The sequence below is a fragment of the Chlamydotis macqueenii genome, chromosome 2 (genome assembly GCF_036417535.1).
Source record: "Chlamydotis macqueenii isolate bChlMac1 chromosome 2, bChlMac1.mat, whole genome shotgun sequence".
Taxonomy (NCBI): domain Eukaryota; kingdom Metazoa; phylum Chordata; class Aves; order Otidiformes; family Otididae; genus Chlamydotis; species Chlamydotis macqueenii.
This window is the reverse complement of record NC_141557.1, coordinates 139,114,937-139,137,471: the sequence shown is the minus strand read 5'-3', so window position 1 is coordinate 139,137,471 and position 22,535 is coordinate 139,114,937. Positions and strand designations below refer to the sequence as shown.

The 22,535-nt window shown below is 40.0% G+C and overlaps 1 protein-coding gene across 4 annotated transcripts; it reads right to left on the bottom strand.

Annotated features, from left to right (window-relative positions):
- Positions 1 to 247: 247 nt before the first annotated feature.
- NDUFAF6 (NADH:ubiquinone oxidoreductase complex assembly factor 6) lies at positions 248 to 21,595 on the bottom strand. Of its 4 annotated transcripts, none has more exons than XM_086741055.1 (9): positions 21,414 to 21,595; positions 17,889 to 17,988; positions 16,271 to 16,393; positions 11,692 to 11,748; positions 9,194 to 9,296; positions 6,461 to 6,594; positions 4,593 to 4,694; positions 894 to 950; positions 248 to 394 (listed from the first exon to the last, which is right to left on the bottom strand). In XM_086741055.1, exons 1-9 carry the CDS (start codon positions 21,593 to 21,595, stop codon positions 266 to 268), a joined length of 987 nt encoding a protein of 328 aa, XP_086597181.1. In that variant the 3' UTR covers positions 248 to 265. The 4 variants fall into 4 exon arrangements, with proteins under 4 accessions (XP_086597181.1, XP_086597178.1, XP_086597179.1 ...); XM_086741052.1 differs by having other exon boundaries at positions 17,885 to 17,988; positions 21,414 to 21,482; XM_086741053.1 differs by lacking the exon at positions 21,414 to 21,595 and adding an exon at positions 18,565 to 18,908 and having other exon boundaries at positions 17,885 to 17,988.
- Between the last annotated feature and the right edge of the window lie 940 nt (positions 21,596 to 22,535).

Here is a 22,535-nt window from a genome sequence, read left to right as displayed (position 1 = left end):
TACTGCTGTTATTACATGAAAGACAAGAAAAGTAATCTCAGATGAAGACATATGATTTGGCAGACATGTGAAGCAGAGATATCAGCCTAATATTCCAAGAACAAACTTAACTACTGCCAGCAAGCTGACTGCTACAGTTCATGTGCATCTGCTGCTTCCCACGAACTGCACTTTGCAGAAGTGTGAAGTTAGATACTTAACAATTCTATGAAGTTAAGACTTTAAAGAGAAAACTCATCACTCCGAATCCATATTAAAAATAACTTTAATATGTTTTTTTCCAAGATCTAATATATAAATGCAATGGTAACAATGTACTCTTCTTTTGTAAGCTTGGATTAAATATATTGAAGTCCACTTTTCGTATATTATATAAATAATCATCTACAGCAACCTAGAAAAGAAAAAAAAAGCTTAGTCCATATGGTGCACACAAATAATTGGGCATTAAGTTTTAAAAGCAATACATTAAACTGAATAAGGAAGTGTAAAAAGGCTTGACAGTTTGCCTGTTTTATTAAGTGGTAGCGTAACCATCACATTCAAAGGATTAAAAAAAGGGCAGGTTTTGTGAAGAGAAGCATTATCTGTTACTAGACCAAACAGCAAATTATGAAAATAGACAAGATTTTGGGCCTTTGTATCAGAACGATTGTCTATGGATATACAGACATCTTGGGAGAAATGATGTCATTAAAGAAGGAGGATTAGAAGTGTTGATCAAAACTACGAGGTTCCACAGTCAGACACACATTATGATACTCAGAAGTATTACATCCTCCCAAAATAGACACATGAAGCATTAGTTAACCATGCTTAATTTGATACTCTTCACAAACATATTAGCACAGAAATGAGTCCATCACTTAAAGAGTGCATGATATCACACCCACCGTACAGAGAAAAGCAGGATATGCCTTCACAGGAACTTTCTTACTGAAAGATCTAGCCTGAAAGTAAATGGGGTAAGGTAGGAGAAAAACAAAACAAAACAAAACACAAATGTACTTATCAGGAGAATGTAACATTTCAGATTAAACATCAAGTGCTAGACACAATGGTAAGAGCCAACAGACTGTATTACAAGCTTTGTCACTTTTAGTTTTGACATCCTAAAACTATAACTTATGTGCAAACCAGCATCATCCCTCACTGTATACAAAACTAATTACACAGAAAGTATGTAATACTGGCAGAGGCTTGCTAAAATTCTTATGTGTTTTGACAACCTTACAGTTTACATATAACAAACCAGTGTAAATTAACATCCCTAGTTCTGACAAAGTTCCTAGTTGCATCTGATTTAATAAATATGGCTTAACACTTTTTTCTCCTCACCAAATAACTCTTTGCATCCCAAGAGACAGAAATTATGGAAGACCAGAAATGCATTTCTCCGAGTGCATCTTTTTGGCCCAGTGTTGCCATCAGTCTCAGAAGTCCAGTTTCACGCCATTTACATTTATTGCACTTTGAAAGAATCTCAATGGCTCAGGTCCTCTGTATCTACCTATAAACAGAGTCTAAACCATAGCTGAATCAAATCTACAATTTAAACCCCCGTCCAACTCAGGTATATCTAGCAGAGCTGAAGCAAATCTTCCTGTAGTGTTTATTTATAAATATAGAATCCCTTCTTGTTTTACCTTTGCCTACATGTTCAAACCAACCAACCAACCAACCCACCCTCTATGAATACTGATCGGAATGCATGGGTTTCTGTTGGTTTTCCTTGGATCTTTCCAGACAACAGAGAACATCAGGCTAAAACTTTAGGTGGGAAAAATACTGCACCTTTTCAGAAGGCAAATTATTTTAAAACTCTGAAATAGAGTGTGCATATATGTATGTATAAAAGCAAAATGCTCTTCCCTATCTAATGCTCTGCCTTACTATTATTGTGAGATGAAAAAAGTAAGTAGTCTTGCTTGACCTTCTTAACCCAGAATGGCCTGCATGTCATTCAGAAAGCACGTTATCTTGGTAAATTGAGTCCATAATGAGTTAGCACAATTGAGATTTCCTTTTTAAAAAAGGAATGGGGTAGGGGGTGCTTAAGAGGGGGAACATATAAATGTATTCACAGCCTTTCGAAGGTATCACTATGGGACTGACAGAGCACTTTTATTATATGCTTTTAATCTAATAAAACACAATTCCTAAAGAAAAGTGCAATCTTTATTATCTTACTTTGCCCTCTGCTGGTCATCAGTCGCAGTATCAAGAAGAGCTGACCACACTTCAGAAACTTTTCTCCCAAGATTAAGTGCCACATTACTACAATATGCTTCATACAATATCGCTGCGACTTAATTTAGCATTTGACGACTACATTTCTTCTGACTGTGAAAGGCGACTGGTAACTGTTACCCTCATCCTCCAAAATATGTGGTTTGTGTAATAAATGCTGAGATTGTTGAAATCCCTCTGCAGGTTTAAACTTTACCCTACCCTGTAATTCCAACTAAGACAGAGGGTAAGTGGCTGAAAAGACCCTCAGGCAAAAGAAGATGGTGATTTTACGCAGGAGAACAGATGCATTTAAAGGCACCAGCCCATTACATTCACATAAAGTCTTGAAACACCCAGGAAATGTTCCAGCAAAAGCCTATTTCATCCATTAGGAGAGAAAGTATCTATCCTTGCATTAACAAAGACCATCTGATTACAAGGAGGCTAATAACCCCATTATTACTGCCAGTTACTGCCAGTTCAAGTGGTTTGAACACTCTAGAGATCCTGCACTGTCAATTATTCTTCACTGTTGATGACATAGGCTGGAAGCAAGTATTCAGAGGGTTTTTTTTATTAATTAAGATGATAGAACCCATCCATTTAAAAAAAGCTGGGGGGGCAGAGATCAACAGTAAATTGAATAAAATGCTAATGCTGCCCTAATCTGGTCTCCTTGTGTTTATACTTTTCTGTATAGTCTCCAATTACATGATCACATTGTGTATTTTCCTTACAACTCTCCCAGTGCATAACATGGGCAGGGCTCTAGGAATGAAGTGGGAAGGTAAGGTTCTGCCTGTTTTCTTCAGAAGCTGTTTGGCATGCTGGGAGCCAGGGGAACAATGCACTAAGAATTATCAAATTAACTGAAAGGATCTGAAGAACTGAATTCCTCCCTGCTTCTGTCCCAAAGTTTCCATGCAATATCAGCAACCAAATTTTAAACAGCTGGACAATAAATGCACATCGCTTGTTTTCCATGCCTCCCATCCCTGATATGAGGCATTTCAGGCCAGGTACCTGGCATTTTTGTAAGCCACAGCTGCAACAGTTTTATACGCTGTGCATTACAGGTTGAGGGGTGAGGAAAAAAAAAAAAAAAAAAAAAGAAAAATCAAAATATTTCAGCTTGAACAAAGATAGTGGACAGTTTTGACCTTGCATTTTCTTTGTCTCCCTTCCTTGCTTCTACATGGAATGAACAATTTCCCTGGGCATGTGACAACAAAAGCTGAGACACCAGGTGAAACAACATGAACAGGAATGCACTAAATGCAAATTATAAATAGTCTGTACTAAAAATAAAGCCCAAGGCTACATGTTATTAGCAAAAAATGAAAACATCAACTAACTAACCACTGACTGAGCAAACCAGGGATGCCTCATTTCACCTTCAGAAAAATGAGGAAAGGCTCTCCTATCTGTATTGCATAAAATACTGTGATCACAGGTCACGCTGTAATTGAGGATTACATTAATGGTGTAAATACAGAGATAAATCTGGCATTTATTTACTCTGAAGACAGAGTATCTTTTCAGACAACCCTGATTGGAAGTAAAAGTATAGGCACAAATGTACTTGTAGCCGTAGGAAACTCTTTACAGTGCTTCTTTCAAGTTTTGTTTTCCAGATAAAGGCAGACACAGCATTGCTGATGAAACATTCTTTTGCTTTTGTATTATGTACCAACAAGCAATTCAGAGTGTAGCTAAAATAAGAGCATAAAAAAAAATAGAGTAGGACTCTGCATTTCTTCAGGATTCATTATTCACTGTTCCAAGCAAATAAAGTCTTTCCTAATTCACTTGGCTGTGAGCCAGAAAATAAACAAACAGAAGGCACCTTTCCCAACATAGCTTTGAGCATGGCTGGTCATGCTAGGGAGTGAATCCCCCCTCCCACACAGACCATCCAGCAGTTAAAGGCAACATGTTCTGATTTCCTGGCAGCCATTCCACTGTGCTGTGAAATACCATATGCAGAAGTGCTTTCTACGGCGCTGATCCCATGCTGGCATATAGTTGCATTTATAAAAGTCTGCTTGAAGTTTCTCTCCCAGTAATAAGGCTTTTTGGCAGTATTTATATATATACACAATTTGACTGGCTGTGAGTAAACTGCCTCCTGTGCACACAGATAAATGTAATACTCATACAGAAGTAGTTGTAATATTTAAAGGTTTTGTGTGGTAGTTTGTTGGGTTTTTTTTAAATTTAAACTCTCAAAGAAACTAAAGGTAAACTATTTGAAATTAAGTATGCAGCCATAAGTCTTCTAACAACTCATATGCACAATATTTTGTGGAGATTAGCATAAATTATGTTTATTTAAATAAATAAAAGGGAAGGAATCTCACATGTTCTAGATGAATATGGGCCTGGCTGGCAATGTCATATATTACATCTCTCACATTTTTCTCTTGCTTGCCTCTTATGAAATCCTCTTGTGAAACTCCATGCTAGACATAGGAAGGAAAAATCAAAAAGAGAAAAACTCTCAATAAATAGCAAGTTTCCATTTTAGCTTCTCAAAAACCTGTCTGAGCAACCAAATTAATGACAAAAGACTGAAAAGAACCTAAATATTTTACCACTGCCCCCTCTTTTTTTATTTCCCTTTTTTTTTTGTCAGTTTCTTGGAAAAAAAAAAAAAAAAAAAAAGAGAACAAAGAGAACAGTTGGTACAGACTCTCTCTGCATGAATTTGTTTCCTAAAGACTTTGTGGTCAGTCAGATATCCAAGCTAAATTTTAAAGTTTTAGGAAGTTAGATCAGTTTAGATGCCCAATTTTTAAAACCATAATCCAAGAATCAATATTGAGCAGAAGAAAGTCAGTAACAGCTAACACAGAAGCCATGCTGGTTTATGAAGGAAGTAATTATCTTGGGATTGGTGTCCACCACCAGGCTTGCAAGAAGCCCAAACAAAAAAAGCAAAAAAACCCACCCTACTCCTCAAACCAAACCAACACAACAACCAACATCACCAAAAACACCCCACCCTAAAACCCCCAAAATCCAAGCCCAAACTTATTCTTTGACTACAGTGACCAATGCAAGACATAATATGGGATATTCCAAATTGCACCAGTTGCCTGTTCTCAACAACACTCAGAAATGTGAAAGCTGTATAAAGGTAGGCATGTAGGCTTCACAGGAGACGGAGACTCCAGTAGAACTCTGCAATACTTGCCAGCAGCTGAAATGCTTACAAGATGCTCAGTCTACACAGAAGGGATGCAAGCTGTTTCCACAGTTTCACTGTAAAACACCTTCCGTGGCAAGGAATGACTGTGAATTTCCAAGTTATGTTTGAAAAGCTAAAAACCTGGAAGGCCTCCCATACCATCCAGTCCCAGAAGGGCTGACAGCAGGGTGCAGCTCCTTTCTCAGTCTTATAGCCCTGACCTATATTGTATCTATGTTTATTGCAACTACCTAAATGACTAAACTTCAAATCAAAACTTTCAATTGTATTGAAGTGATATTCGGAAAATTCTAACATAACTGCCTTAAAGCAACACCACAATTACATACATTTTGGTTAAATACAAAAAGAACAGTATTAACATTTAAAAATAAAGATTGGAGATGAAGGAATAACAGCTACGACGTCTACAGATCTAGCCTGAGCTTTTATCCCATTTTACCCAAATTGCAAGATCTGCTACATTCCAATGCAAATTAGGCGTACAGTTTAAATTGGAGGACTATACTCTGTCCTACAGCAATGTATGGAATGTATCATTATAGCTATCAAATATATAACAAAAAACCCCCAACAACAACAAAAAAACAAAACCATCAGCACATTTATAAAAAGGTAGTAAAGAGAAAACTGAGAAGGTTGTTCAGAAATAAAATTTCTTGCCAGTCCTTCTTTTATGTGGACAGGAAAAGAAAAAAGAAAAAGCAAAAAAACAAACTCCCCTCCAAACTTAGGCCCCATTCCATATGTGTGTTTCTACACATTAATGGAAAAATTCCTGAAAGCTTAAATACTACTACATTTAATTAAAAAAACCCACCAAAAAATAACTAATCTCCAAAAAAAAATATAAAACCATGACAATGGTATATTACTAGGCCACAGCAGAAACAGTTAAAATAATGAAAAAAAGGGGTTCTGTTTCTGGCCTAATAAATTATGATATCATGTCTAGCATTGAGAGACACAGTTAGAAACACTACCCTGGTTCAATTCCAGACAACTTGTGTCTCTTACCAACATACAAATGTCCATGGGAAGAAAGACCTTTTGTCTTGTACTGTGATACGGAGTTGCTCTTAAACAGGTAACTATGCCTTGCGCTTTCCCAATGTGACTGGCGGCATGGTCGGCATGGATGTCCCTCACACCTAAAATTGCAGAAATAATATGTTTAGAAACACACTATCAGGCCTTTTTAGGGTGACAGTCTTCTCTGATGTATATCACAGTCGTACTTAAGGAAAGCTAAGTGCGTTGGTCCGTAAGAGAACTGTCTATGTTCATAAACTGCCTGGAGATCTCATCTCAGACGTGCAAAGCAGCAGGGAAATTCATTCATTTCCATATTCAGGAGAAAGATGCCTCTTAGCTTGTTGCAATTTCTGCAATGGTACACTTAGTGGAGTCATACCTATTCAGATATAATAAATCAGTACACAAACTCATTTTCATTGGCATGTCTTCTCCCAGGACAACAATATTTCAAGAACTGTTTTTCCTGCCAGAAAAATCATTCAAGTGTGAGATTCCTGACAACCATTAATGCTTACAGCATGGTTTCATTATTAGCTGCAGCTGATTCAGCAGCGTACCGAAGCCAAAGAGAACGGACCTACACTTACCCCCCCCCAAACTCGTATTTCTGCCACCTCCCTTGTGCTGTCATGGGCAATGAGGCAGTAGCACGGCAAACTGAATCAGATCACCAAAACAATGGAAAACTAATTTTAGTTACTGCGTGGTCACACAACTGTGAGAACTGAAAGAAGGCGGCGATGAGCGGGGCAGAGGAGCACCATCACTGTTTGTGGCAAGACCATACAAGATTGGCTTAGACTGATCATAAAGCCAAAGTTTTCACAGGACTGACCCAGAATAAAATGCAAATTTAAAGGAAAATTGAAATTAAAATTTGCAAAAGCTCTAACAAGAAGTAGCATTCTACAAAGAAAGAAATGAGGATAGAGGAATTACAGACACCTGAAAATGATACTGGGCGTACCAGATTCCCTACCCAAGCCTGCCTGAGCCTTGCACTGGTCTCAGAAGCCTTTGCGAAACAGTTGGCTATAGGCAGACTACATGGACTCATTTTGGCAATAACAGCAGAAAGCAGAGTGTGGCTTGGAGGAATCAATAAATATAACTTCCTGATGCTGACTGGGCAGCTCAGGCTTTACATATAACTATAAATTAAAAAAAAAAAAAAAAAAAAAAGCGCAAAGATTAAGAGTTAGCAGCAACTCACACTCAAACTGGGAACATATCCCAAAAGTGAGATTCTGAAAAGGTTTAACAAAATGCGTAGTACCACACTCCTGACTACTTAGGCAATGAATCAGAGAGCAAAATATTAAATTTTTTAAATGACAGGAGCTGGGAGGAAGTACCAGGACTTTGGACAACAAGATTACCAGTCAGAATGAGCTTAACAAAAGAAGTAACCCAAAATCAGGAAGAATAAAGCAGCACTGCTACTGGGAGAGACACACACAAACTGGAGACAGATCAGGAATAAAGAAGATAAAAAGCAGAAGAAATTTAGCAAATATGACCTGTAATGAAACCAGGTCCCCTAGTCTAGAAAAGACTGCTGATGGGAAGTACCAAGAGAAGGGCTGCATTCAATTAGTTTCTCCATTTCTGGAAAAAAACCCACAGAAGTTAACTCTTTAATATCCAGTGAAGGAGACTTTTGCTTCATTATTTTGTTACACTGGTATATTTAAGACAAGTTGAACATGACAATAAGGTACCTAGAAAATCCACAGCCCCCACAACAGATTTTCAAGAGGAGGATCATCTGACTTCTATCAGGAGTACTCAAGCATGACTGAACTTCTTCAGGACTGAGGACATTTCTCAGAATGGAAGACACTGATATTTCTCATACTCCTACATTTCTTCAATCAGAAGTTCAGAAAGACACTTGCAACATTTCACCGAATTCCTACTGAGGAAGCAAACATCAGATGTTACGAGATAGGTTCCTCATTTCTTCCTAAGAAGAATGCGCTCACCATCTCTCTTTTTTCACTTCTCTCTCTTTTTACTTTTCAAACTCTTTAACCTCAGCATTGGCCCTCCAGCACACTACTCTCATAAGCAGAAATAAAGTATTACTACTACAATACTAAATATTACTACATAATAGTAATTCTCACTCTTCTTTTACTTCTGAGCTCATACAGGAAATACTTCCATAATGCAACAGACACCTAAAAGGAAGTCACTCTTTTCTTCACTGAATATGAACAGTTCTTTCCCAGTCTGTGACTCTTACGTTAGACATGACACAGATACTAGCTCTTAACCACAAGGATCATATAATCTTTGTTGCATTTTTTTTTCTAGCTATTCAATCAGCTACAGAATAACTACACCAGTTTGTGTTCTAACAAGTGGGACAATTAGATAATACAGCGAAAAGATTAATTTACCACACTCTGGAATAGGACCAGGAAAAGAGAAAACGGTGTTAAGCGACCAAGAAGAGAGCAGTAGGAAACTGCACTTCAGTGAGCTTTCCACTGAGCAGCTTCTAAGGAAAGTATGTAGTTCTAGGAAGGTGGAGTAAGATTTCAGATCTATTGTTGAGCATTCAAAAGTTATCTGAAGTATTACCTAAGACAACTTCTACTGAAATTAAACTCCACTGGAAAAACAGTGGGCTTTTTGAAACATCAGTGAATGTTGTACCTGCACTAATGCATCATCAACAAAATCCATAAAGGGGAAAACACCTACCCAGCATTTCCAAGGTGAGGTACAAGAGAGCACTCTGAGTGTTCTCAGCATACGTTTCAAGCTCCTGGATGTTACGGTATGCTCTATCATCCAAATTCTTCTCCTGCAATGTGAGCACAGAACTTCAGTAAAATGTAAACATAACTGCTATTTCTCCAAGTTTATTACTACAGTCAGGTCAGCCTAATCCACTATTAACTAACCACATGCAACTGCAGCCAAGTCTGCAGTTACTGCAGCTTATATTGCAAATATAATCTTTGCAATAATAAGAAATCAGAATTCTTCATAAAAAAAAGATACAATCAAAACAAAACGTAATATGGTATTCTTGCACTACGGGGTTGCCAATTTTAAGTTAATTTGCATCTGAAGCACACAGAAATTCAGAAAAACAGGAATGTATTTTTTAAAATATGCACAAAATCCATCCATCAAATATACACACGAGTTTCAAAGTCATACGCAAATACCCCCCAAAACATTACACTCGCCAGCATTCTTCCTGTCTTAGTGGCTTTTATGGTTAAAAACCCAGTCTTAAGGTTAAAAAACAGTCTTAAGATTAAAAAACTCTGGAGTCTTTCATAGGTATGGCACTCTGCAAGTAACTGACCATCAGTTTTCTCAGTGTATAACTTCATGAGACACTAACTTCAGCAGCAAAGCTAGCTTAAGAAATTCCTGCCCTCGGTTATTCATTCTTGCCCTTGTGTCAAGTAACAGCACCACTATACCAGTGAAATGCTTCCTCATTTTTCCCAGAAAAAGGGTGGTTATTTTAAAATCCATGTGATTTGAATGCTCAAATTTACAATGTTGCTTAGAGAAAACTCCACAGCCACAATAAGGAGAAACAGCAAAGCGTGGCAGAACAGTTCAGATGGGTCATTTAATGTTTGATATTTTATATCCATGACTCGTCACAACAGAAGGTTATCTAGGGGCAAAATTGACATGGTGAGAAAAGAGGTGAGGAGGAATAGTTCACTGATGACACCAAGCTGTGTGGTGCAGCTGACATGCTATAGGGAAGGGATGCTACCCAGAGGAACCTGGATAGGCTGGAGAGTAGACGCATGCGAACCTCATGCAGTTCAACAAGGCCAAGTGCAAGGTCCTGCACCTGGGCTGGGGCAATCCCAGGCACAGATACAGGTTGGGTGGAGAATGGATCAAGAGCAGCCTGAGGGGAAGGACTTGGGAGTGCTGGTGAGCGAGAAGCTCAACATGAGCCAGCAATGCACGCTTCCAGCCCAGAAAGCCAGCCGCATCCTGGGCTGCATCAAAAGAACAGTGGCCAGCAGGTCGAGGGCGGTGATTCTCCCCCTCTACTCTGCTCTCATGAGACCCCACCTGGAGTACTGCGTCCAGCTCTGGAGCCCCCAACGTAAGAAGGACACGGACCTGTTGAAGCAGGTCCAGAGGAGGGCCACAAAGATGATCAGAGGGCTGGAGCACCTTTCCTATGACAACAGGCTGAGAGAGCTGGGGCTGTTCAGCCTGGAAAAAAACTCCAGGGAGACCTTACAGTGACCTTCCAGTACCTAAAAGGGGCTTATAAGACAGGGAGAAACTCTTTATCATGGCCTGTTGTGATAGGATGAGGGATAATGGTTTTAAAATAGAAGGAGGTAGATTCAGACTTGATGTAAGGAAAAAAAAAATTTACAATGAGGGTGGTGGAACACTGGAACAGATTGTCCAGGGAGGTGTTGGATGCCCATCCCTGGAAACATTCGAGGCCAGGTTGGACAGGGAGGTTGGATGGGGCTCTAAGCAACCTGATCTGGTTGGAGATGTCCCTGCTCCTTGCAGGGGGGCTGGACTAGATGACCTTTAAAGGTGCCTTCCAACCCTAACCATTCTATGATTCTATGAATAAGATGATACCAATGATGTAGATTTGTGCAACTTTTTGCAATATGCAAGATGTCCTTTCTCTTGGGGCAAGACTATAATGGCACAAAAAGGTACCATGTATGGGTCTCCCTTCTTGCATATCTTCATTTCCATTTCTATTAAAATGTAGCTTTCCAGAATTCTTAACAGTTGCATATGGAGACCTTATTATTTAATCCCATAGGATGGAACTTCCCTCACGTACATACAGAAGGTATCTAAGGGTATCTCCCAATGGATTACCTCTAGCAGTAATCACTTCAAATCAGGAACAGAGACCAGTAACAGAAAATGTGAGCCTAGATACACTGGTTATCAGAGCAGTAAGAAAGATGTTGACTCACAAACTACATCTATTTTAAAGCAAAACTAAACAAAGGATCCTATTAGTTGTTTTGGCCAGAAAGAACAGAAATTATGAGTAAGGGCATCAAGGGAGAATTAACAGGAAATAAGCAATACCATTCTTAAAGAGAAATACTACTGTCTGGAAAAGATTAATTACTTAAGCTTTTATTTTACACACACATAAAATTAAAGTGAAAAAAACACGTACAACTAAAAACAGAATCAGACCTTGAATGGTAAATACCTACTCTTTCATCAATGATCCTCATGAACCACATTTTAGTCAAGTTATGTCTCTTGACAGCCTGAAAATTATCAAATAAAACATCCATGTTAATGTATACAAAGTGATGGTAGTACTGCACTCTGAAGGCTGAAATATATTTTAGACAATCCTTTTCTTACAAGGATTGTATTAACTGAGTTAAATCAAAGTTGTAAGTCAGTAGAAAATCATAGAATTATACGATTGGCTTCTTTAAACACAAAAAATTTCAACTGGCATTTGCTACAAGTTGTTGCACACAAAAAATGAAATCTTGGACATCAAACCAGTTAACTAAAAGCTTTTGTTTAAATATATTTTTGAAAGTAATCTATTCTTTCATGGAGTCATTCACTCTCCAAAGAGAACAGAGTTTCCTCCAGAGTCCAGTAATAAAAAATTTCCCCTGCAAACTTTCAAGAAATCATCAGTACAACTTACCAATATAAACTGTAAAGACAGCATCCTAACAAAGGAATATAATTAGTATTATGGTTTTGTTTAAAAAACTATCCCACAGCATCTCATACTCACGCATTCTTCTTTTGGCTCTTATCTATTTGATTTTCTTACTATACCACTTCATTCTATCAACTTACCTTCAATCCTCTTACACACACCGAATTTTGCAGACCACACCATCAAAAAGCTTACAATCACAGATATAAATACTCCTTTAAAAACATGTAGAGCACATTTGTCACAGTCTTAGCCTTTATAGCTCACTTTCAACTTCTTTTCATCCATTATATTTGTAAGTATTTTTCCAAGGTTTGACAAGACTAGATATTCCTGTCAATTCAACAAAATCTGCTTGAGGAAGTACCTGGTACATGAAAAGGCAAATTTTAAGTTACAACTACAAATGACAGTTTTCCTCCTCACTTGTTTGTCTTGAGTATCATTTTGTAAATGAAATCCTTGAAACAGTCACAGGTCAAGACTTAAAGCACCAAACTGAGTTCTACTAAATTATTCAACTTGTACATTACACCAATTTTGAGCTACTTTCATTCAAACACACAAGTCCTCATTTTTCAGTTTTGAAAATTGGCTTCTTCCACACAAAGGAACGGAGTATTAGGCCTCACTTTTCATATGTTCAAAATGGACAGATAAGTGAGAACAAATATGACACAGCTGACATGTAAGTTTATATTAAAGTCACTGAGAGTTGAGGTACTAATAATTCTAGAAATACTATTAAAGACTATTTATATACTTTACAACCGCATAAAACTCTTGGAATCCAAATGTGACTATTCTGGGATATAAAAACTTTAGGAACACATTTAACATGATAAATTATTATTTCTTCCAGAAAATTAAAATTGTCCTAATACAAAATCATCAGTAGGAAAAGGATATACAGAAAAGATGCTGTGCAAAAGACAAGTTAACTCTATTAACAGCTCTGCAATATTTCTGAGTTCAGGTGTCTTTCCAAAACCTTCTTTCTAAGAATTGCAATAACATTCTTGAACATTTGTGAAACTGTGCTCTTCAAACAGGTCATTCTTGGGGTATTTGCCGAAATGTAGAAATAAAATCACATCTTGAGTGCAAAGGTCACCAGGTCAGGTTGTACTGTTAGTTTTCTCCAGCACTCTGCAGTGTCCAGAGCTATCAGAGCCCCTAGAAATACCTTTGGCATTATTTTTCAACATCTACCTTCACAATCAGTTCTGTTTGGATTGTCTTCTACTGGTCTTTCTTTAGAGAAATCAAATGTAAGGTGAAATCTTACCACAGAGACAGCTAATTCTTTCTTCCTTCCTTCTTACTTCAAAATTAATTTTCTTGTTTGTGAGAAAGGAGTATGACTGGGAGTCTTAGCTGTTGGAAAGGGTTGCAATTGGTATCTCAGTATCTGAATGATTTACATCTGAATGTTGTACTGGTTTTGGCTGAGAGAGAGTTAAATTTCTTCACAGCAGCTTGTACGGGCCTATGTTTTGGATCTGTTCTGCAAATAGTCTTGATAACACACTGATGTTTACTGCTGAGCAGTGCTTATGCAGGCTTTTCTGCCTCTCACACGCTGCCAGCAAGCAGGCTAGAGGTGCACAAAAGGCTGGGAGGGGACACAGCTGGGACAGCTGACCCCAACTGACCAAAGGGGTATCCCATACCATATGATGCCATGCTCAGCAGTAAAACCAGGGGAGGACGCTGCTCAGGGACTGGTTTGGCATTGGTCAGTTGGTGGTGAGCAATTGTTTTCATTTGCATCACTTGTCTTTGCTGGATTTTCTTTTTCTCTCTGCTCTTTTTATCTTCTTTTCCTTACAATTATTATTATTATTATTGTTGTTATTATTATTTCTTTTTAATTTTTAAATTGTTTTTATCTCAACCCATCAGTTTTTTATCCTTCCAATTCCCTCCCCTATGCCACCAGAGGGGGACTGAGTGAGTGGCTGTGTGGCCCTTAGCTGCTGGCTGGGGTTAAACCATGATAATGTGTTGGGTTTGTTGTAAGTGACTCTTCTGCTACTAAAATTTCCACCCCACATTGATACACACACAGGCAACCTGAAATTAAAAGTGGTCAAAAGAATATGTACAATCATACTCAAAACTAACTTGTACCTAACCCACTCAGACAACTATATGAGAGGGTATCTTCAGAAACAAAAATAAGTTAAGCTACACTAAAGCAAGTTCCTCCTTGGAAAGGAGACAAAAGCATTTTGAGAGAAAATGGTCTTGTTCCTGGGAAGTTTGCCATATGCTGGAACAGAGACAGAAAGAAGGAAATAAAAAGCAAAGACACAGACAGATTGACATATAAAACAGCCAATTCTGCACTTTAATGTCTGCATTAAAATATCACCCTAGGTGCATCTTCAACTCCCATAATCCCATAAAAAGGCTCACAACTTTTGCCAGTCTTCATTCTAACTGTATAAACACTTTGTTGTGGCTACGGCACACACACTTTATCTGAGCTGGAGACACCTATGAATGGCTCTGGTTCTCCTAAAAGTGACTGTAACAGGTGCTTTATTTCACTTCTTGGCTTTACCTATGTTTTCTCTTTGTTAAACAAACTGTATCTTGTTTAAATCCCAATTTTAGTCTAAACATGAGTGTTGATAGACAGGAACAAGTGCTCACTTATGCTTTATTTCACATTTGAAGGAGGAAGAGTTAGGCAGAGGCCATGGTTTCAGCACTGCCAAAAATAACTGAAAGAGAACTTGGAAAGGACTCATTTTTATGGTCTCAGAGGTGCAGAAGAGTGAATGTGAAGCCAAGATAGCAACAAGTGAAATGCTCTAACCCTGCAGGAAATGCATTGTTCTAAATCAGCTACAGTGATCATCCTGCTTTTCGCGGGCTTTTAACAGAACAATGCAGATGAATACTTGGATGAAGACTCCACATTTCACTGCCTGTTTTCAGCAGGTCCATAAACCTAACTACCTATGGGATCTATGTTAACTGTGTTCAGCTACTGAGATCTAAACAAACTGCAGCTTTTCCTGCCCAGGAGCTCAGAGATCTTCAGTTTAAAAGCAAGTTTTGATCTTACAGAGTAGAACTCTTACGGTAGCTGCTTTTTTGGAAGGTTCTAAGACTTGCTGTGGCCCGTGGCCCTAAGGTGACACGTTAGCAATGTATGGAATTTCCATCCCCAAAGAAATTCAAAATTCAACTCAATGTGACCTTGACAACCTAATCTAACTTGGACATTAGACCTTCTTGGAGGGGCAAGTTGGACTAGATGACCACCAGAGATCCCTAACAACTAAATTATTCTGTGGTTCTGTGTCTGCATCAAGGGAAAATCCATTTACACTGCCTTCAGACCTTCACTCATCCACCAAACATATCAATGACAGTCCTAACTAGAAACAAAAGATTTTGCAATAAACCCTCTGTTTCTTTGGTCATGAGCAGCAGAGGAACAGATCTGTAGGTGTACTTCATGTGTGACGTTCTAGTGCCTGCAGAACTCAGGCATCTTGGTAAAAATAAACTGTTAAGTTCACAAGTGCATTCCCCACTATTCAACACACACAAAAGGATCTGTGCAAAACATAATACATAAACAGAAGTCATCCATCAACTCCTGATATGAGGAGAAGACTCTATTAAGATTCTTCCTATTATCCAGTACCTAAGTATGAAGGTCTTGGGCTTTTCCTCATACCCTATTTGGTAGTTCAGCCTCCGTGCTTAGTCTCCTGTCTTTTTGTACAGCTCTTCAGGCAGGACTAGCACTGTCTCAGGAAAGTATACTTATGCACTTCACTTGCTATCAGCTTATGGCTTACCACAATTTACTCTGTCCTTCACCTAAACAGAAGAGGAAAAAGCAGATGGTTCACAGAAGTCTGACCCTCCAAGCAGGTCCTACGTAAATATCCTCTCCTCCTCCAACTCTGCTGTAGGCAACTTAAAACATCACTCAGACCCAAACACAATTCACATTATCTGTTTTATATAAAATAATGCTGTTAACCGTGCAACACAGCACACACAAAGCAATTACATTATTTCCCACAGTAATATTTTAGTTAAGTGTGTTTCAGGACAATAAAGGTATATCTTACCCTCCACAGTTCTAGAGCAACTGGTTGATGTGGTGGGTTATCACAGTATATACCTTCCACTGCATCCCTCCAGAACTGCATTCGCATCAAACCTGTAGTCTTCTGAGTTATGGAGTCTTTAATCTGGAAAGGATACATCTGGAGTGAAATTCAGAGTGTCTTTAAGGCACTTGGATCTATCTACACTGAAAAGACAGATACAGGACACAGCCAAACTCAGTAGTGAAAGTACTCATTTCTGAACTTACATTTATTCCTCATAAAGCATACAAATACTACAGAGAGTAAAAAAAAGTCTTCACCACAACCTGACTTTGAAACCCACGGAGACTATGTTCTGAGTGAGCCTCACCTTAGCTTTCTTGCCAGAAGGGAAAGCAGCAGTGGTAACAGCAGCAATGGAGAGCAGTGCCACAAGGCTGCCAGAAACACAGCCCACAGAAGCTGATCTGGGCTTCTGCTTGGTCAGCACATTTCCCAGATCGTTCCTTTCTGGCAAGCGTTACCAACTTTCTTGGTTGCACTGGCAATTTCTGGCCACCTAGCAAAGGGGAAAGACTACAGCCACTCCCCTCCCACAACTCTCTAATTACAAACTTCCCTCCTGGCACCCTTTCCATCACCTAGCTTCTGCCAACAAAGACCTGGGACTGGTTATACCATCCAAGTTTTTGACAGATCTTCTACAGACAAGATTTAACTGGACTTTGCCAATTCAGTTGCTGCATTTGAAGGTAGGAACATAGATGCAATCATGTAACAGTATCAAGGACCACAATGTGTTTGTCATAATTTAATTTTAAAATGCATAACAAAGAGGAAAGTCAGAAAAACTATACACATAAACAAAACAAATCAGGAGAAGCCAGCTACTTTCCAAGGGCCATTCAAAACTAGAGGTTTGTATTGCACTATTTATTTATTGCCCCTTGTAGAATAAAAAGTTAGTCTCGGCAAAACACCACCTTGTCCTGGTTTCGGCTGGGATGGAGCTAGTTTTCTTCCCAGTACCTGCCGTGTTTTGGATTTAGTACGGGATTTGGTGTGTGAAGAATGTTGATAATACACTGATGGTATTAGTTGTTTCTAAAGAGACCAAGGACTTACCCAGCTTCCCAGGTTTTGCTCATGTGCAGGAAGCTGGGAGGGGTACAGCCAGTACAGTTGACCCAGACTGGCCAAAGGAAGTACTCCATGCCATAAACGTCATGCTCAGTGTACAAGCTGGGGTTGGCTGGTGGGCAGCTCTCTTGCTCTTGCTCTCTTTCTCAGGATCATTCCATGATCACTCTCAGTTCTGTTCCACGATAGCTGCATGGGACGGGCTGTATCGGTTGTCAGGTAGTGAGAAACTGTGCATTTGTGTATTTCATTAACCTTATATTATATTATTATAATCTTTTCCTTTGCTGTCCTAGTAAACTGTCTTTATCTCAACCCACAAGTCTCCCTTACTTTCAAATTCTCTCCCGCATCCCCCCAGGGAGGGGGAGTGAGCAGCTGTGCAGTACTTGGTTGCTGATTGAGGTTAAACCACAACACACCTACTGATGTAATTTAGAATACTGAAACTATTATTTTACATTTCCAAAATTCACAAGTATATTTTAATACCTGCCTGAGCCAGCTCCACATTGAAGGCTCTCAGAGCAAAAGCAGATGTTCGAGATTCTGCAGGCAACAGCAGAGAACACAGAAACCCTTCATAGTCACGCTTTCTATAAAAGGATGAAAAAATAAATTTATTATTTATAGCTCTATCTAAATTGGGTGTGCTATTGCTTAGCACTGAACTAAAATAACAGTAGTAAGTTACAGTTCAAAACTCTGAGTCTGCAAAAGTAGCAGCTTTTAAGCTTACTTTAAAATAAGACAAACTCCAAGAGAGAGGGAATGTTGTCTGAACTCTCAGTGCACCTCTCAAATCCAGATCTCAAGATATTTGGCTAAAGGCACAGAACAAGGCTGTGGCAGAACTGCAAATAGAATCCAGACTGTCTGACTTCCAGACTTCTGTTCCAAACATGAAACAAATTTTTTAAAAAAATATTGTGCTTTGGAGCTTGGCAGAAGAGCACTTGCTTAACCAGCAAGTTTTTGTTTATTGGCAACTATATTCAAAGTACAAAAACTCTGGGTTTTGGTCATTTCGCTGCAGGTAACGTTGCTAATCTAGAGTGATATGCCTTTGTTTGGCCACTTGGGTGTGCCATTAAATTAAAAACAATCACAGTGCATAGCATCATGAATTGCAAAATCACACATAACTGTAGCTAACAAAAACATTTGGTCACCTCTGAGAAGCTGAACTGCTTGTTTTGAACAACATTTTTGTGTAATTTCTGATAAGCCTGTAACTTGATTCTTCATTAGAACAAGATCAGCAACTCCAAAGTTTCACCTTGAGAGTGGAGAAGCAGGTGTCAAGGAAAACACATTGACTCATTTTCATGAGGTGTGCTGTTCTTACATGTACTCATATTTCTTTTGAATGTGAGCTTAAAATAGCAAAGCCAAACTAAAACCAAAGGTTATTAGAGTTGCTATTTTTAGCATCAAACAAAAAGCAAGATTTAACAGAGGTTCTTACCCCTACAGTACACAGCAGCTGATAACTAGCAAATGCTTAGAGTTTTCACAACAGTTGTAAAACCTGTTCTAGAGTTTGACGCAAATCCAGAAGTATTAAAAAAAAAGAAAAAAAAAAAAGACATTTGTGAATTTTAGCAGGCTTTAAAGGTCACCTTCATATTAAAGAACAGATAAGTCAAACTTCCGTCAATTAAGACAATTTTTCTGAAAAGTATTATCAGCTCAAAACCCACTATTTTTTTCAAGTCTGACTGTAGCAATGTCCAGTATCGCCCACCCTGGGCAGAGCTGCAAGGTTTACAGACACATTTTCCCAGTTCCAGTTACACAGTTTACCTGGGTTGTTCACACAATACAGAGCCACCTCTACTTCCAGAAAGGAAACAAAGAAACACATGACACAAAGTAAACAGCAGCACAAAACAGAAATTTGTCTTCCCTCTGGTAATGGTGTTGGCAGGTTGTTTTTGGGGGGTTTTTTCCCCCCCTCAATTATTCGAAGCTTAAAATCAAGTGTAGCAAAAAGTAGCTAAGAAAAAAAAATCAGAAAGAAATATTAATTTTATGCTGACAGTGCAGCCTTGGACAGAACAGCAGAAAAGCAAATCCATTAAGCCTCAGCCTGTAAAATAAAATTGATATTGCTATAGATCACGTTCCACCCCAGCTCTCTGTATATTAGAGTAAGGAATGAAGAAAGGAGGGAATGACCTTAAGTCTGGTATTGAGTGTTTTTCATAGTTTCCCTTACGTATGAACCCAGAGATGGAAGAAGAGTTGTTTATGACCATTACTGGACTTTCAGTATGATGAAAAACATCTTAAAAGTAATTTCTTCCATGCTACAAAGCTCCGTAAGTCCATCAAGTCACAAGCTTGTCTTCCAGAGCAGACATCATAAAGAGCAAGAGACAGAAAACATACCTGCTAGGGAAACATATTTTTAACAAATAGCTTAAAACTACTTGTAAAAGAGTTATTTAACATAGAAGGAAAACCCAAGAGAAAGGACATCTTGCATATCGCAATAAAGTTGTGCAAATCTATATTAAAGCATAACTCAGTTGTTGTTCTTCCTAACATGGGGAAGACTCAGATTCAGGACTGGGGAGTAGCTGATGCTTGCATAGCCCCAAGTGTTTTATTTCTGTTTGAATAGTAACTCCTTCCTTTTCATTTTTTATAACTTATGATTTCCATACCATATGAGCTACTGTGAACAGCAGCTTCAATTAAATGATGCCAAAGCATAACCACTTTTCATTCTATTATTTTGAATGCTTGTGTATTTTTATAAGTAGTCCTTTTTATGGTTTAACTACAATAAGCAAAAAAAAAAAGGTTTAAATTCAACCATCTTCTGTGCCTTAGAACCTAACTATTCTGTTCACAGTTGTCTGTTACTGAAAACATTTTACCTATATATGTTAGTTTTACCTGTATATTAACTGTACACACAGCCTCTGATATCCTGAGTCAGAAGTAAACAAAACCTGGGTAGAGTAACCAGGAAAATAAAGCTGTAATCTGAAGTTTTACCAAGGAAAATGCAACCTGGCTGTGCATTCTGATGCATCTGCAAAGGTCTGCTGCTTCTTTCCGTTGGTTTTCCTACTCCAAACATTACTGCCGACCACAAACCCCTTTATATCTTTTACAAGCATCAGTTTGGAGAACATGATCCTGTTCCACTCTTTCTATACATGCTTGGAAGCCTTCTCCCTTTGTCAACCATCTAGGACAACTGTATCTAAAAAGAAATTACTTAAGTCTTTACAGAAAGACCTGTTTCATTTTTCACTTTGTACCTCTGAACGCTTGTGGGCTAGAAAGCGGCTAAGGGGCCTTGCGCGTTGTTTACAGCCCAGAGGCCAAGCTGTAAACATTGCCCGGCCTGGAAGCGTCTGAGCTGTGCTCCTGCTCCTCTTGGAGCATTCTGGATTTGACCAAAAATGGATGCTTTTGAAAACTAGATGTCCTTCCCCTGCTGCATTCAGGACAGAGAAGCTACTTGAGCTGTCTGTCCAGCTGTGGGATTTCCGCTGCTTTTGCTTGTTTTCCAGGGAGTACTTGGGAAGCTTGGCTACTTCCCAGCAGCCAAGAAGATCCGAAAACACCCATGATTTTTAAACATCCACTTTGGTGATCTTTCCAAAAAGCAGAAAGATGAAATGGAAACGTCCAATATTTCAAAAGAAAAGCAGCTGTGAAAGAAGCAATGGAGGGAAATCACCGTTTACAGGTGAAGTCGTCTATGTAGCTTAAATATTTATCAACTTTCCGCTGCTCCCCCCGGAAAAGGCGAGGTCCCGGAGCAAGCCCCTCCACCGGCGCCGTTCACCGCAGGGCCGCGGGGGCTCTTTTCACGGACAGGCGTGCCCAGCCGAGGCCGAGGGGCGGCCTGGGGGGAAACCCCATCCATCTGTAGCGGGGAACTGAGCCGCCTTTCCGTCGGGAGGGAATCCCTCGCAAGCCGTCCTCAGCCGACAGACTCGCCGCCCCCTGAGGAGAGGGAAACCACGCGTCTGCAGGCCTCCCCCCGGGCACTCACCGCACCAGCTCGGCGCAGTACTGCACCTCTCCTCCGGGCGCCGGCCGGCTCCAGCCCGCCGCCATCGCCCTCCCGCCGCCAAGCCCCGGCCACGGGAGCCCGCCCCGGCCGCCCGTCGCCCTCAGCATGCGGTGGCAGGGCCCGCGCCGCAGCCCTCCCCGCGCTATGGCTGCAGCCGCCATGCTGCCCGCCGCTCCGCTCCGCTCCGCCCCTCCCGTCAGTCAGCCCGGCCCCCCAAGGCCTGTCCGGTGCGAACGTTTAACGGAGAAAGTACCGGTAGATGGCACCCGAGAATGCGGGGTTATGGGCTCGGGGCTTTGTGGGAGCGGTACGGCCTTTTGTTGTCCTGCAAATGGCGACCGCCCCGCAGCCCTGGCCTCAGTTTCCCCCGGCCTCCGAGGTGGGCGCTGCTGGTGGCGCTTTGAGGGGAATTCCTCCGCTCCCGGGGAAACCAGGCACTTGGGGTTTTTAAACCGGTAGCCGCCCAGAAGTGAGGAAGCTGAATTGTAGAAGTCTCCTAGTTATGGGCAGTGTGGGATAGGAGACTGGCAGGAGCACCTGTAGAAATGGGAAAAATCCTCTGGGCTGTTTTGCTGTTTGAGGAAGCAGAGCAGGGCAGTTATGTCTGGGCAGCAAAGCTGTCCCCAGGGCTCAGTCCTCAGTAAAATTAAGTTTTGCAACAGAGGCCATATTTCCTTCTCTTGGCTGAGGGCGGGACCCATACTGGACAGGATGGCTGGAGTTTGTTTAGAGGCACAACAATCCTGTAGTCATGGACAGAGTAGCCCCGCTCCCTCAAAGTTTGGCCTACGTGGGGACAAGCCAGCAAATTCATACGAAGTGCCATCATGCTTAAGAGCAGTTTCATCTTAAAACTACGCCAGCCCAACCTATTAGTAACTAGCCCAACCTAGTTATTACTAGAAGCAACAGCAGACTGGCTTTTCTGTCTATTCCCAGCCTTGCCATCTTCTTCCCTGGTGCCAGCTTTGACCTTCATTTTATAGTACAGTGAGTTGTTTCGGGGAGTTAAACTATCAGAAATTCATCCACTGCTCGCTTTTGTATTTTACTGAGTTTGTTTTCTGCCAGTTTGGTGCCTTGAATCAGTTCACTGCGTGG

Bases quoted from the DNA above. Each gene is read 5' to 3' on its own strand.
- NDUFAF6 (XM_086741055.1), bottom strand. From the start codon at position 21,595: ATGGCGGCTGCAGCCATAGCGCGGGGAGGGCTGCGGCGCGGGCCCTGC. The intron at 17,989-21,413 runs GTGAGTGCCCGG...ATCCTTTTATAG, and splicing joins TACTGCGCCGAGCTGGTGCG to AAAGCGTGACTATGAAGGGT. The intron at 951-4,592 runs GTGAGATTCCTT...ATTTACTTTCAG, and splicing joins CCCATATTCATCTAGAACAT to GCTAGATCTTTCAGTAAGAA.